Source organism: Sparus aurata, chromosome 5 (genome assembly GCF_900880675.1).
Source record: "Sparus aurata chromosome 5, fSpaAur1.1, whole genome shotgun sequence".
Taxonomy (NCBI): domain Eukaryota; kingdom Metazoa; phylum Chordata; class Actinopteri; order Spariformes; family Sparidae; genus Sparus; species Sparus aurata.
Window position 1 is genome coordinate 21,666,526 of NC_044191.1, and position 14,168 is coordinate 21,680,693.

At 42.0% G+C, this 14,168-nt stretch overlaps 3 protein-coding genes across 4 annotated transcripts in view; 1 reads left to right on the forward strand and 2 right to left on the reverse strand.

The window, feature by feature from the left end:
- The window catches only part of tesca (tescalcin a), an 8,523-nt gene extending 4,724 nt beyond the window's left edge, over positions 1-3,799 (reverse strand). The window contains exons 1-4 of the mRNA XM_030415721.1: positions 3,616-3,799; positions 2,121-2,190; positions 1,526-1,606; positions 275-414 (exon numbers count right to left, since the gene is read on the reverse strand). Coding sequence (XP_030271581.1) covers positions 275-414; positions 1,526-1,606; positions 2,121-2,190; positions 3,616-3,676 — 352 coding nt within the window. The 5' untranslated portion in view covers positions 3,677-3,799. The remainder of the gene's footprint in view (positions 1-274; positions 415-1,525; positions 1,607-2,120; positions 2,191-3,615) is intronic.
- Positions 3,800-3,976: 177 nt separating this feature from the next.
- Positions 3,977-11,665, reverse strand: fbxo21 (F-box protein 21). The gene is made up of 12 exons (XM_030415719.1): positions 11,401-11,665; positions 10,667-10,802; positions 10,450-10,559; positions 10,139-10,260; positions 9,318-9,464; positions 8,893-9,029; positions 8,651-8,787; positions 7,585-7,764; positions 7,310-7,442; positions 6,989-7,179; positions 6,727-6,884; positions 3,977-5,111 (listed from the first exon to the last, which is right to left on the reverse strand). The coding sequence occupies exons 1-12, from the start codon at positions 11,622-11,624 to the stop codon at positions 4,870-4,872; spliced, it is 1,917 nt and encodes a 638-aa protein (XP_030271579.1). The 5' UTR covers positions 11,625-11,665; the 3' UTR covers positions 3,977-4,869.
- Positions 11,666-12,434: 769 nt separating this feature from the next.
- Positions 12,435-14,168, forward strand: part of nf2a (NF2, moesin-ezrin-radixin like (MERLIN) tumor suppressor a) — a 31,521-nt gene continuing 29,787 nt past the window's right edge. The window contains exon 1 of one of the 2 annotated variants that reach the window (XM_030418061.1): positions 12,435-13,205. In XM_030418061.1, coding sequence (XP_030273921.1) covers positions 13,092-13,205 — 114 coding nt within the window. In that variant the 5' untranslated portion in view covers positions 12,435-13,091. The remainder of the gene's footprint in view (positions 13,206-14,168) is intronic. The other variant, XM_030418060.1, reaches the window with a different exon arrangement.

Genomic DNA, 14,168 nt, shown 5'->3' on the forward strand with positions numbered 1-14,168 from the left:
GCAGTGAAAAATCCAGTCCTCACACTTGCTGCTATGCATCAACACACACTGTGTGGTGACTGAAATGAGACGTCACTGATTTGTCAGGCTATCAGCACAGACTGGTGCACTTTTTTCCTGCTATTTTGTAACTGAAATACGTTCATGCAAAAGGGAGACACAGGGGAGAAAGCCGGTCCTAGCCCCAAACATGAGAATCTTAACCAGCTAGTGCATCTGCTTCGCTTGTATCTAATGGTGTTGTATTAAAAAAAGAAGTGCAGTGTAGACTCACAGCGCAGCTTCTCTTTTCTCATGGCTTCCTTCTCCTCATCCGTTGTCTTCAAAGTCGGAGGGCGGAAGTGGGACATGACCATGAGGAACTGCTCGAAGCCAATCTCATCGCAGGAGCCCACCTCATCCTGATGCTGGTTCCTGAGTCACAAACAGAATTAATCTACATTTAGGCACTGTGCATTAAAATTTAACAAAAATGGCTATTTCGATGTCTGGAAATAGACCAATTCTATGCAAATGGCAGTAAAAAAAATTACATTTTGATCATCAGACTATGGATGAAATCACACCCAGAAAGATGGATCAAAAGAAAAAGTTTACGGTTGTGTTTTTGCTATTGGCCCTATTGTGTGCTTGTGAACTACAGTCACATGAGTTTATCAAATAGTCTATGTTGCTGTTTATCCTGTTAAACTAGGGTAAAGTATGAGGAACTGCTGGTTTCCTTGTCGTCGTTGTCAAACCTTGAGCTACGCTATGCTAAACTACTGCTGGAGGCCCCGTCCTTTAATGTACAGACGTAAGAGTGGCATCAATCCTCTCATCTAAGAATTGGCACAAAAGCAACATTTCCCATGATATCGAACATTTCCTATGAATTATGATGAACTAATAAGAAAAGGAATCATGATTCAACACATACGAAAGCGAGAAATTCATTGCTGCTTTCACAGCTTGTGTTATGCAGCTAATGTGGCATCATATCACCAGAGTAACTGCTGACTGCCAGGTGTTCTATTCCATGGCAGGATTGTTGCTTTCAGCCAGTTAGCTCAGTTAGCAGTGCAGCTAGCCAGACTAAAAGGGGCAGCGTTGGTGTTTACATAGCTTGCTCGGGAGATATGGGCTGAGGTTTTCAGGCGCAGGGCCAGCTGGTTACCATGCTACTTCAGTAGATATCTCTGCAGCACAACACAAAGACATCTTTGACATGACATGAAAAATATTATGTTTTCATATTCTGTTAATGATTTTGCTTCATTTTTGAACTTTTAAAACTCAAGTTCCTACATATTCCACCTGTAATATTTACCAAAGAAGTAGGTTGGGAAGTAATGTTGCTTAGACAGACTGACCTTTTGATAATTACGAGTGTTAAATGACTTATTCTTTAAAACATCATATGATAGAGGTTTGTTTTTGAAAGTGTTTTGAATGTATTTGAAATAGTATTATGATATTGCTAATAATAAGGGCTATTAGCCAGTGGGTGGAAAGACAGAGATTGGTGTATTTGGACTCTACTCACCTTTTGTCAAAGAATGCACCAATAATTTGCTTTTTGATTGGATTATTGGCGAGGGCTGGTATGCGGTCCAAGTCTTCTTTACTGCAGTGTGACAAGAGAAAGCTGTTTACCAAGAAACAGACACCATTGTACCGGCATGTTTTAACAATACTGAGTGTTATTTATGGGGAGTAGCTCTATCTGAAGGTAAACTGTCTAACCTGATATGTGCAACATATGTTCCCTGTTTCTTTTTGAAAAGGAAGGAACCTGTGATCTATGGCGTCGTGCATGCCACTTTGGCAGCTCCATGTGTGTGTTTATACATGAATGACGGTGTGTGTACAGTATGTGTCAGCTCAGCATGTGCCTGGTGCATCGACATACTGTATTTGCCCAATGTGTCTGCGTTTGCATTAGATCAGCCTGCGTGTGTCACCATATGTCACTTGTTTGTGCCCTTGCCAGAGATACCAGATACACCCACAATTCATCACTCCAGCCACCGAGCAGGTGCTACTTCATCTTTAGTGGTGACCACAGAGGCTGAATGGCTTCCATGAAAACCACATGCAGCTGAGCACACATGTGCAGACATTAGTCTTGAACATTTTACCTTATTGTCTCTTCATTTCCGCTCAGCTGCTGGAATCTTTTGTGGAGGTTTTTAATCTGCTCCAGTGAAACTGAGGAGACAACAACAACAACAACATAAAGGTATGTCAATGATACACCCGTAATTAATCCACACCCATCAGTAGGCCTCACACACTCCTTCAGTTATTTTCAACATGCATGACCCCATATTAACCAGATAATTATTTCTGAAAACATACAATCTCTCCCTCTTTGTTTCTTTTAATTGTACTTTACTGGATTAAGATTAATCGGTGAGACTTATTTTTACCAGTGTAATGGCCGAGCAAACACCATTTGCACAGGTGTGATTGTCATTTTTACTCCATTTCAAAGTGCTCCTTGAATCATTAACTCACCGTGTGGACTAGTGACGACACACTGAAAGGTCCAACCGTCATCATCTGACCTGCCTGCTCCCATATCAAGATGGGTTTGGCCTTTTTCAATTGTTTCGGTAAACATTTGTGTTTATTTTGACCCTTTCTACCTTCGCTCAGGAGCTGCGAGGTGGATGTTTGCAGTAGCAACTGTAGCTGCTGTGTGTCTGGGGAGACGGATATATAGTTTCATTCAGGAGCAAGTTTGTTGGTCAGAGTGGACGTGTGACTATCACAGTAATTGTGCAGGATCAACACATGCAAATGTAACACACAAAAATGACATCAGACCATTCAACCAAGTAGAGAAGGAAAATCGCAGTAGAATCTGTGGGCAGGTATAGGTCAGTTAATGCTATGGAACATTTCACCAGTGTTTCGAGAGCAAAAATGTCATACAAATCTTTGCTGGGCCCGAAAACAGGAGGGTCAAAGCCACACCTTGGGGAAACAAAGGTAATAAAAAACAGGTCAAAGTCTCACTCATCAATAAAGTTGGGCTCAATCTGGGACGTAACCCTTATCCTCCTTATTCAGACTGCATGCCGCTGCATGAAGAGATTTCTCTTCAGGATCCTGCCCTTCCTAAAAATAGATCTACACTCTTTTGGCTGTTTGTGTTTCATTTTCTTGGTTGAACTTATCTGTCCACACATGGGATGAAGACAACAGATGAGCTGTGTTATGGCACCTAGGAATCCAGCTGATATCCTGACAAGTAGGATATCAATTTAAGAGGTTGGATTGTTGAGTGTTTCACAAAAAATGTAGTCCTGTCCCATAACAGCACATAGTTTGACTATTGCGCTCATTCACAAATAATCACATGAGCTAAAGCACTGCGTGTTGTTCACCGATCAAAGCAGCATTTTACTTTACTATCATAAACTTTCGTAAAAACTACTCGTTCCAATTACAGTAATCCTACTGGTTTCCATTTATCCAGTCATCTGCTTAGTATCTCTTATTTTATCACCACCACCACACTTCTGCGCCTAAAAACTGAGCGATTTAACACCAGCGCATTGGATCAGCAGCACCATAGATTCTAGATGAAAGAAAGTTCCGGTTTGATCTTATTTTTTCCTTACTCACATCCCGTTTTATCCGTCAGGTGCTGGTGCTCGTGGTCGGAGCGCGTCTGCGAAGCTCCCATCGCCGCTGCTGTTCGACCGGTGCGTCGGGACGCACAATCTGGTTCGACTGGCTAAACTTTTGTGCGCAGCCGAGTCTTGACGCGCTGGTGTGGGCAGGTCACTGCAACTGTTGTCACTTCTGCCGGTGTCCTGGAAACATGTGGCATCCTCAAGGTCCTAAAACCACACAGCCTGCGGATAAATCCGCTGATTTTATTCTTTTTCTTCTTTTGGCGAGTCAGTAAATCGCGACGTTGTGCTTTACAAAAAGAAGACGAATGATTATGGTTCAGCAAAATAAGTCACAAAGAAGCTCGAAAAAAAAACTTGAAACGCTTTATTTTCTTGTAATTTCGCCAAAGCTCAGAGTCATGTCTGTTTCAAGTCAGTGGTCTCACTATTGTGTTGTTCCCCCCTCCCAATGAACAGCTCAACACCACTGATGAGCCATGACATCCTACATGTTTCACTTGTAAATATACAGGAACAAAAACGATGATCTAGAAATGTGAAAGTTAAACTTCCATAAGTGCATGAAACTTGATTAAAAGATGGGAGATTTAATAGTCAATGTACAAAGTCTTTCTTTATAGTCTTCTGTGTGGCCTGTAACTGCAGGTTTGGACTATACTGTATCCTGGGGGCTTGTTTGACTGGTCCTGGGTGCAGGGAGGTGTGGTCAGGGGTCAGGGGAGCTCTGGGTAATGGAGCTTTCCTTGGTTTTCATGTAAAAGGGAGATTTACAGCACCTGGACACCCATCCTGAACTTACTCTTCCACTTAACTGTGCGTTTAAGTCTAAGTTCGACACCCCCCCTAAGGTTTACTTATCTATTTTTTTACAAACTCAGTCCCCTGCATCCTGGATCATGGTCAGCCAACTAGGTCTTATCGCTCCACAGTGAGAGCTTTGTTTTCTCAACAAATACACTGTGGTATTTAGGATGTTTAAATCCGTAGCTATCTTTGCAGCATGCTTCCAGACTTTTTGGTCTTTTCCCAGACCTTTCCAGGAAATGTTAAAAATTCCAGATCTATACAGGAACATTACTGTGGCACAAAGCCACATTTGACACTGAATCATCCATTTCTGAAAATACTGTATACTGGAGTATGTGCAAGAAAAGCGGCAGCTAAGTGGATTGTGATTTAAGAATGGGTGACCAGTGATTGGTTAGCCAGGGTAGGCAGGGTGTTGGACACGGCTGCTTTGCTACATGGACATGGCTTGGTGGTTGTTTTGGTCTGTGGCAGGAACTTGCTCCTGGTTTCCAGAGCCAGGAATCAGTCTGTGGTAAAGCTCCTGTACCGTGCCCAAAGTTTCATTCATGTCCTCCGGGTATCGTGTCTGCAGTTCTTCATTGGCAGCATAGTGGGTGTCGGCAAACTCGGAGAAGTAGCGTCCCACCTCGGGGTGGCCGATCTCCAGGGGGGCTGAGTGGGGCTCCAGGTTCTCTGAGGAGTAACAATGGAAATGTGTGACAATCTTATCAGAGAGAATGTGCATACACAGTTGAGGTGAGGAATGAGGTCAGTCAGACAACTCACATTTTGAAATAGTTTGTTTATCAAGAAACTGTCTCATCAGTTCAAGCAAAGCAGACTGAGCAGCAGATGAGAGCACGGAGGCTGATCAACTTAACTTCCCCTCAGGGTTCATAGAGAATGGAAGCTCCAGATGAATGTCAAGGTGGCGGAGAGAACAGAGATAACACAGACAACTCTAAAGTTAGAACGCTGTGTAGGGCGTAACTGCAAACAGAATTGTGTCTACCGAGCCCCTAAAGTAATATCATTTATACAATCGTATGTTTGACAAAGTGGTGAATCTCGCCCCATCCTTGCTTGTGAACGACTGAGCCGTGCGAGGATGCCCTTTCATACCCAATCATGATCCGATCACCTGTCATCAGTTAACCCTGTTTTTTAGCAATCCACAACTTTCCCAGTCTTTTACTTCTCCTATCTCAACTTGTTTGAAAAGTTAACAATGTAAAAGAATATATGTAAAAAAAAAAACAACAACAAAAAACTAAAAAAAAAATATTGATATAGTGGAGTGAAACCATTAAATAACTTGTCCTTGTACCGTTTTCAATTGAGTATGTCAAAAAGTATAAGACAATTATCACAATGTGTTCAAACTGGTCCCAACGTTTTAGACATCTGTGTTGTTAAAGCAATGAAAGCCCTGTAGCAGCATCAGCAGAGTGAAGCTGCTTTGACTGAGTGGGTAAGCACAGGGTAATACAGGCATCTGCCTTTAAGTGTGGAAAATGTATAGGTGGACAAAAAAGGTGATGCAGCACCACTGAAGTTATCACCTTGAATCATCTTGCATGCTTTGGCTGTCAGTGTTTTTAAATAATGGACTAGTATATCAACACTTCAGGATCAGCATCTACACTATGAACTTCACGTGACACTGCATAATGAACTTTAAGAGTAGGATATTGCAAAATCTGCAAGATCATCTCTACCGGCACCTACCGATATGCAAGTACACATAACATTGATTTATTTTTCCAAAGTGCAGTTAGAATAGTTTAATCACCCACATAACAGTTTGTCTCTATGAGATGAAGAACTGAAAGCTGCACAAAGCTTTTCTTTGTTTGTGGTGATGACTTCCATCGATCTTATGTACGAGCAGTTTCCTTTTTATCTGTTTTTAATAGTAGATAAGCGCATATAATGGAATGGAATGTTATCTAATTTCTTCCAAACGACCAGTAATACTATGTGTGCTTGCAACATTAGAATGTTAGTTCTCAGCATTTTTAGTCTGTTACTCTCAGAAATTACTTCTTGTTGCGCCTTCTTGCAACAGCGAATACACATAATTGGGAACTTTTTTGGCTTCGACAAATCCAGATTTATTTTTCGGGATGTTCAACTTGATTTATTTGTAGTTGCTGCCTGGCTGGTGCAATGATACGTTTGTTCCCAAGATCATTTATCAAACTTACACATATTTGTCGTGATTTCTTTTTCATCACACAACCTGTAAAGATGTGTTCCCCATGAAAAGATATTTCCCTCATCATCACGTGGTGTATGTGATCCGTACCCTGTGCTGCGTAGCGACAGGTTCCATCCTGTACGAGGACGTTGTAGAAAGGCTGGTTGGCCCCGTTGGATAGCTGGTGGACCCTCATGGTGGTTATCCACTCCTGACTCATGGTACACTTTGGGTCCCAGCCGTAGATCACACAGTTATAACCCGACCTGGTGGGAGAGATCAAACAGGACAGATACGCTGAAGTGTTAGTAAGAGATGTGTTAACAGAGAAGAGGATTGCTGTGCAACACATTAGGGCAGCTTTTCTCACCTTTTGTGTTTCATGATGAGGCCCACTGAATACCGGACCTCCAGGTGTTCGGGAGCGCTACGCTTCTTCACCTCAGGCGTAACAGGATGCTTCTTGTGCTGGATGTGCTCAAGTGTGTGCTGCACCAGGTAACCCACTGCACCATGCTGGGAGGGGTCCAACGCCTGAATGTGCTGCAGGATGTCTAGCACCTGGGACGGAGGACAAACATTAGTGGACAATGTGGTGAGGTGAAATACTATTGGCTGAATATGAATTTATACTTTTCACAATTCTATTCAAGCTTTAGAGAGAAAAAATATCTGGTGTGTGTGTCCTGACCTTTTCTGGCCAGATGCCCAGGTGGAAGTAGAGGCGAGCCTGCAGCAGCAGGTACTGCACATTATCTGGGTTGATAGTGAGGTAGAGATCCAGAGAGTCTCTCAGCAGCTGGTAGGATTTCTCATTACCCTCCCTGAAAGACACCACAGTGCACTTTATTGTAACTCAACCAGAGCATGACATTACATGTATTAATTCAATTCTAGCAACAATTGAATAGTATCAAACAATGTATCCCCTTTTTAGACAACAGTCAGGTGTTAAGCTTCTCTTACCCTCTTTTGCCAATGTTCAGCAGGTTTCCCACCATCCTGAGTAGCACCTCAGTGGTGCTGATGGCACTATAGTAATCTGCCGTCACCTGGTGGCCAATGAGGTACTCGCACTCCTTGGCGGTCAGCTGCTTGCCTTTGCCAAAGGCATCGATGTAGACGAAGTCATAGATGTCCTCACTCCTGAAGAAACAAATTGAACAAATTTGAAAATATAAATGTATTTAACAAAGATCCATCATAAACCATGTCCTAATAATCAAATGTACTTTTTTGTTATGACCCAGCTGACATCAAAACCGGAATGAGTCAAGGATGCATAGAACAGATTTTGACTAGGAATGGAACAACAACTGATTTTAATGGCAAATCATGGGATAAGTTCATCGTGGTGAACTTTAATTTTCGGGAAAAATTAAATATACTCAAGAATGACGGGCAGTCCTATAATATCTTTATGGAGTATTTGGTGTTGGAGACAAGCATTAATTCCAAATAGATGGATTGCAAACTAAAGAACCACAGGGAGATGAGGTGACCACCTGCAGGACCTTCCAGAGGAAGGTGTCTGTTGAACTAGCGCCTCCACTTCGCAGTCCCTTCTCCACACAGAGCTATTTCCTTCTCATCTAATAGTATGTTTCCATAAAGAAAATGTGTCCTGTCTGTGATGCAGTAAGGACATTTGTTGTTCACAACATTTTATTGTGACTTATTGTATTATGTGTGATGGCTGAATAAACTACATAATACTTTGTACTTGCAAACACGAATGCATCTTGAATACCTTCACTTCAAGTTTATAGTGTTTAGGGCTTCCAAAATCTACTAAAAACAAGACGGATTGTGCTTTAAATATTCTGGTTTCTTTTCTTACTCAGTTAACATAACACGAGTAAGAACTAAGGCTTTTTAACAGAATTGAAAAAAATTGAGTGTTTGGGTCCAGATATTTAGGTTCTTCAAGCTCAACTCTCTTTGTCGGCTCATTACAGTAAGTATGTTGATGACAGCTCTACTGTTAGACAATATAATGAGGAATTTTGGAGCTATTCATTTCAAACCGCACCCTATTGGTTTTTGGCACCAGCGCAGCAAGAAGTGATTGGGAAAGTTGACAGGCTCCAGCTGAACACCCAGCTTCCGGGCTAATGTCATGTAGAGAACAGAGAGGCTGATGGGAATGCCTGTATGGCGTAGTAGCACCTACATGAAACACAAGAAGGGCAGGTCAGTTCTGAAATTAATATATTTAAGAAATGATTGAAAAGCTTGTGACATACAATACACATAATTTAACAGAGGGTCTACCTGGTGGATGTAAGAGTTGAGAGGGTTGTAGTAGTCAAACTCGTTGCCTTTGTATTGAAGCTGCTCATACAGGACTGAGTTTAGGGCGCACACCACTTGCCTCTGGAGTTCAAAGTCCTCAACCACAAGACAGTCACCTACATCGTACAAAAGAAAAGAAACTTCATAAGAAATCTGTCAGAAACGGGAAAATGTGGATGTTGTGCAGTTGAAACATTTGCCCAAATATACTGGTATTGATTTTTGTTCGAACTGTGCTGGGAATTAAAGCCCATGCCTTCAGGCTTTAAGTATCTAGGACTGATGGATTTTGGAAGGGAAAAAACAAACAAACGTGGGAGCAAGGACAAAAGGAATAATAACAAAAAATTAAAGTCCCAAAATGTAACTTTTCTTTTTAAGTTTGGCTGGTTTTGAAAGCTCACCTTGAGCGACACGCAGGCTGGGGTGAGACGAGTTCTTGATTCTCAGCATCTTCTTCACTTTCTCTGCGATCTCATCCAGCTGGGCTGATATGCTGCTCAGTGTTACATCAGCCAGTGGGTTACAATACTGGTCCACAAGTACGGCACCTAGAGGAAGAGACCAGGAGAGAGAATGCATGATGAAGAGCTGAATTTCAAAAATAAAAAAACACAGAGGAAACTAAAATTAGACAGCGAATTGCTGTCTTGCAAAGTGGTTATACTTCTTCTATTACAACAAACAGTTCAACCACACAAACTAATCAACAAAAAGCTACTGTATATACTATTTGCATATGGCTGTCTAGGCTAAACAAGACACAGTACCAACTTGAGTTGTTTACCATGAAGTCTGTATTCATGCTGGGGATAGACTGATATGATTTTTCAGGGTCGATACTGGTGAGACTATTAATAATCAAGGTGACCAATAAAAAAATATACATTTGCAGTATGATTAATTTTCTGTCAACATCTAAAATAACTAGTGATAGAATCTAACTACGCAGAATTTACTCAAGTAGTGTACTACCTCAATTTTGAGGTAAATGTACTTTTGATTATTTCCATTTTCCCCTATTTCACTACATTTTCAAGGCAAATATTGCAGTGGCTTACTACACTATGTTAATTTGCTAACTATATTTACTGGTTACGTTGCAGATTGAGAGCTTTAATTTATTTTAGCAGCAATTGGACAAAAAACCCCCAATGCTGTCAATGATCAGAAAAATGCTGAATACTGGATCCTTTAAGCGGTGAAGCCCTAATTCATGCCTCACCCTCTAAAGCAGACTGCTGATCTGCAGGCTGCTCCAGGAAGGTCTTCAAACTCTTCAGGATGTTCTGCTGTCTCAGGAAGTACAGGATTTTCTTTGCATAGTACTTTAAGGTCAAGCTTTTCCTAATAACAGGAGCAGAACACAAGAGAGAGAAGTTAATGGACCAACAGTGCAGCAACACTAAAGCTTTTACAATCACAGAAGCCTCCGAGAGTATTAACGAGATTAACAAACACCCAAACCCATTAATAACTGTGTAGTAGTGTGTGGTGAGCATTGAGGATCGACTGTGGGCACAGTGTTGCACTCACCTCTTGTCAGAGTTGAGTATGAAGAGGAGCTCATCTTCGCAGAAGTGCTCTGGCATCCCGAGTGACTCAATCTCTGCAAAGCTGTCTCCTAGCACCTGGCCAACGCAAGGCTGCGTTACAGATCTCTTGGTTAGTGCGGAACATGGAAAGCACACATTGTCTTGCACAAACATACATCCACACCAGCCATATCCTGGATTGCAAATTCATTACTTACGACTTCTGTGAAAAATCTCTTTGAGATTGACTCCACGGTCCTTCGTATTTGTATTCCAACTCTGTGACGCGTTCTGTATTCTCTGAGCCAGTCACAGCACTCGTTCTGACGGTAAAACCTCTGCAGTCTTGGCCATCTGTTGATGAAGGCAGCAAAAATTATATTTCAGTCATACTTTTGGACATGCACAGAATTAGTTTAGCATCTGATTGTCTGATGTGACACGTCACCGGAACAGTTTGCCATCCTGCTGCAGACATGATTTTGTCTTTGCACAGACAACAGCAATTAGGAGAGCATCAGCCAAGTCAGCCAGGAGGAGGGCTCAGACTTTGGCAAGAGCTGCACTCTCCTGTACTTCACAGGCGACATGCAACATTCAAGGTCACACCAATTCATTTTTGGCTGTTCGGGGGGGTAACATGGAGAATAAGATGCAGCTTGTGAAATATTTAAACGCGCTGATTTGCATCCTTCAGAGTGGTCTGCAGAGGAGAAGCCTGCCACTGGCCTGGCGTGATGATGAATTTGGTGCATCAGCAGAATGTCAGCGGCTGACAGCTGCCTGTGAGTCCGCAATAGACGATACCACCTTTGAGAAGACGAATGAGCGATTTAAGGCTCCGAACAAGACAAATAACATATGGACAGGGAGACTAGTGGTGGTAGATAGTGGTGAAAACCCACCAGAAGCCAGAACCCCGAAGAAATAACGCACAAAAAAATCATAGCACCTGAGTTTGTACTGGTGTCCCCAGACCTTCCCCCTTCCATGGCAAACGTCGTGCAGCCGCTTGCAGCAGCAGGACACGTTACAAATGTCGACATGTTTGAGGACAGGGAAGCACAGGATGTGTTCGAGCAACTCGGTCGGCAGGTCGGTCAGTCTTTTGGTCTGGGGCTCGGAAATAATCCCATTTAGACTTGGTTGCCCCTCTCCGGCTACAGACGTCGCCATCTTTACTGTTTACCCCGATTACCTCATTGCCTAGACCCCGCCCCTTTATGGCGCAGGGGGCAGAGCTGTGGGCGGGGCATATGAGGTGCAGTGCATTGCGATTGGTTGTTAGGTCAAGAGGAAGCGAGAAGCTGTGCTACGTTCAGGCAACAAGAATACTGCAGGGTTTCTTTCATTCAGTGTATTTAATGGTACTTGTCTTCGGCAGGAAAACAAAAAAAAATAATGTGTCCTTTTAACAACTAGATATTTCGTTAATGATTTTTTTGCAACTAAATAATTTTTCCATATCTCTATAATCTGTCAGTTACAATCTCAGGCATTAGTTTGGTCTCTTAGATGTCAGAAAATGGTGAAAAATACCCATTACAATTAGTTTTCTCCAGGATAATCTCATTGTGATCTGATAAGACAACTAAAGGCAGCAAAGTCATGATTGAGAAGCTAGGATTTAGGAATGCTTTTCTTTTTTGCTTGAAAAATGAATTAAGTATATGTCTGTTGACATTTAATTTGTTCTGGCTTAACATTTTGTATTTAGTTTACACTGGATAACAGTGTGTGTGTGTGTGTGTGTGTGTGTGTGTGCGTGTGTGCGTGCGTGCGTGCGTGCGTGCGTGTGTGTGTGTATGTGTGATACTGAAATAAATGAATAAATAAATAAAACATTTTATGCGTTAGTTTTTACCTAGATACAGTATATACATTTCTGAAATAAATCATGTTCCCTGCCCCAAAGAGGCTCCCCTCTGTCAGCATTTCACTGTGCTCAATGATGTCCGGTGCACCGATACTCCAACATGCTTAATGGCACTTGAATGCAGCACCGTTTTTTTCGGACGAGATAGCTAACTAATGTGGTTAGCAGCAGTTGCTAGCGCTTCTTTTCCAGAGTAGTTCACATGCAAAGACCTGAGTGTTTTAAACTCTCCAGAGGGAATAAATTGGCTTAATACTTTCTCGGACGCAGAGATATAAACATTAACGGATTCTACGATACAGAAAACTTTACTTTCAACGCGAGATAAGGACTTGTAGTGGATAAGTAATGTTAGTTAGCTAAGTTAGTTTCTATTTACGTTATCCTAGCTAACGTTAGCTGGAAGGAGTGTTACACTGTAGTTATCAGCTAGTTGATGCTAATTAAACATTTCTGCGCTGGCTAGCGTGAAATTACAGAAATACCAGTAAACACGTAGCTTGTTCGAGACATGAATATACAAAGACAGTGTCAGTGAGAACTCTGTGTAAACTTTGATGGAAATTGCTTTGAACGCAACTTTCCTGGTCGAGCTATTGGGAAGCTAGACAGGATCATGCACATCTGTGGTAACTAAGTCTTTCCAAATGACCTACCTGCTGTCTACGCCATAGAGTGCAATAGACACAATGCCTTGACAGGGAACTTAATCTGTATCGATTAACGACTTCGAATAATCGAGTAGTTAGTTTTGAAAGCTATTCGCCATGGCAAGTGCCTTAGCAGCGAAAATGGGATTTAACTCACTGATGAGAAAACAAGCCAGGAACTTCAACGTCAGGATCTGCACAATGGAGTCCGACATGGAGTTCAGCTGTGAGGTGAGTATGTGAGCAAGATTTCATTCAACTTGCATCAAGGACTTTGCACATTTGCACTGGCCCCCCCTGACCACAACGTCAAATTGGTAACTGTGCTGTTTTCCTAATGACTGGATTGCCAGTTTTCGGTGCTTAACCATAATCTGTAATGACAACTGAGTTAACCTGTAGGTACAGAGTTGATCAAGGCGTCATAGCATTTCGACACTAGGTGGCAGCAAGTAACCACGAAGACACGCAAGTGGTCTAACTAAGTGGGTTTATCCTACAGGAGACTTTATCTGTTGTAATTTATATCTGTCCAATGCAGAAATGGAATCATGAACATTTAAGTCAGTGGCAAACCTCACTGCAGTACATGACTTGAAATGCTGTGGGTATCCCCCTGCAGTGCAAACATTCAAAAACACCCTGATTTATGCCCCTTTCATGTATATTTCTGGCCGTCTCGCAGTCGTTTTGGTTTAGCATGTGACTCGATGATATACCAGAGGTGAAAGGCATCAAAATGACTTGCACACACCACCTCTATATTTAAAGGGGAGGAACCCCACCAAAGTTTGCAGATGGTAATTACACACAGAGCAGCATAATTTTAGTTGCAGGTTTCAATTTTCTGTGCAGAGATGATAATTGTATCAATTATGGGTTTTGTAAATAGCATTTAACAGGGATTGGTCATATAGACAAAATGCTCAGTAAGCCTTGCGTGGGAATTTTGGATTTCTTTTTCTTCCTAGTTGGCATTCCCGCTGCATGATGAAGCTGATATCCAAATTTCTACTAGTTATAATTTGTTTTTTTTTTCCCACGCCAACCTTGAATGCACTTGACAGAAGCTCGCACCCTGAGTTAGCTCAGAGGCTAGAGATGAAAGCTATCTAAATTGGATATGTGCGTCAGATATGCCTCTGTCATAGCCCTCAGCTGGATGAGGAAAACACGCATAGCTCCCTGCTTCCC

What these genes read in the sequence shown, in the direction of transcription:
- fbxo21 (XM_030415719.1), bottom strand. Translation starts at nt 11,624, where the DNA reads ATGGCGACGTCTGTAGCCGGAGAGGGGCAACCAAGTCTAAATGGGATT. An exon ending in CTGAACATTGGCAAAAGAGG is followed by an intron (nt 7,443 to 7,584) that starts GTAAGAGAAGCT and finishes GGTGTCTTTCAG; the next exon opens with GGAGGGTAATGAGAAATCCT. An exon ending in CTGTCGCTACGCAGCACAGG is followed by an intron (nt 5,112 to 6,726) that starts GTACGGATCACA and finishes GTTACTCCTCAG; the next exon opens with AGAACCTGGAGCCCCACTCA.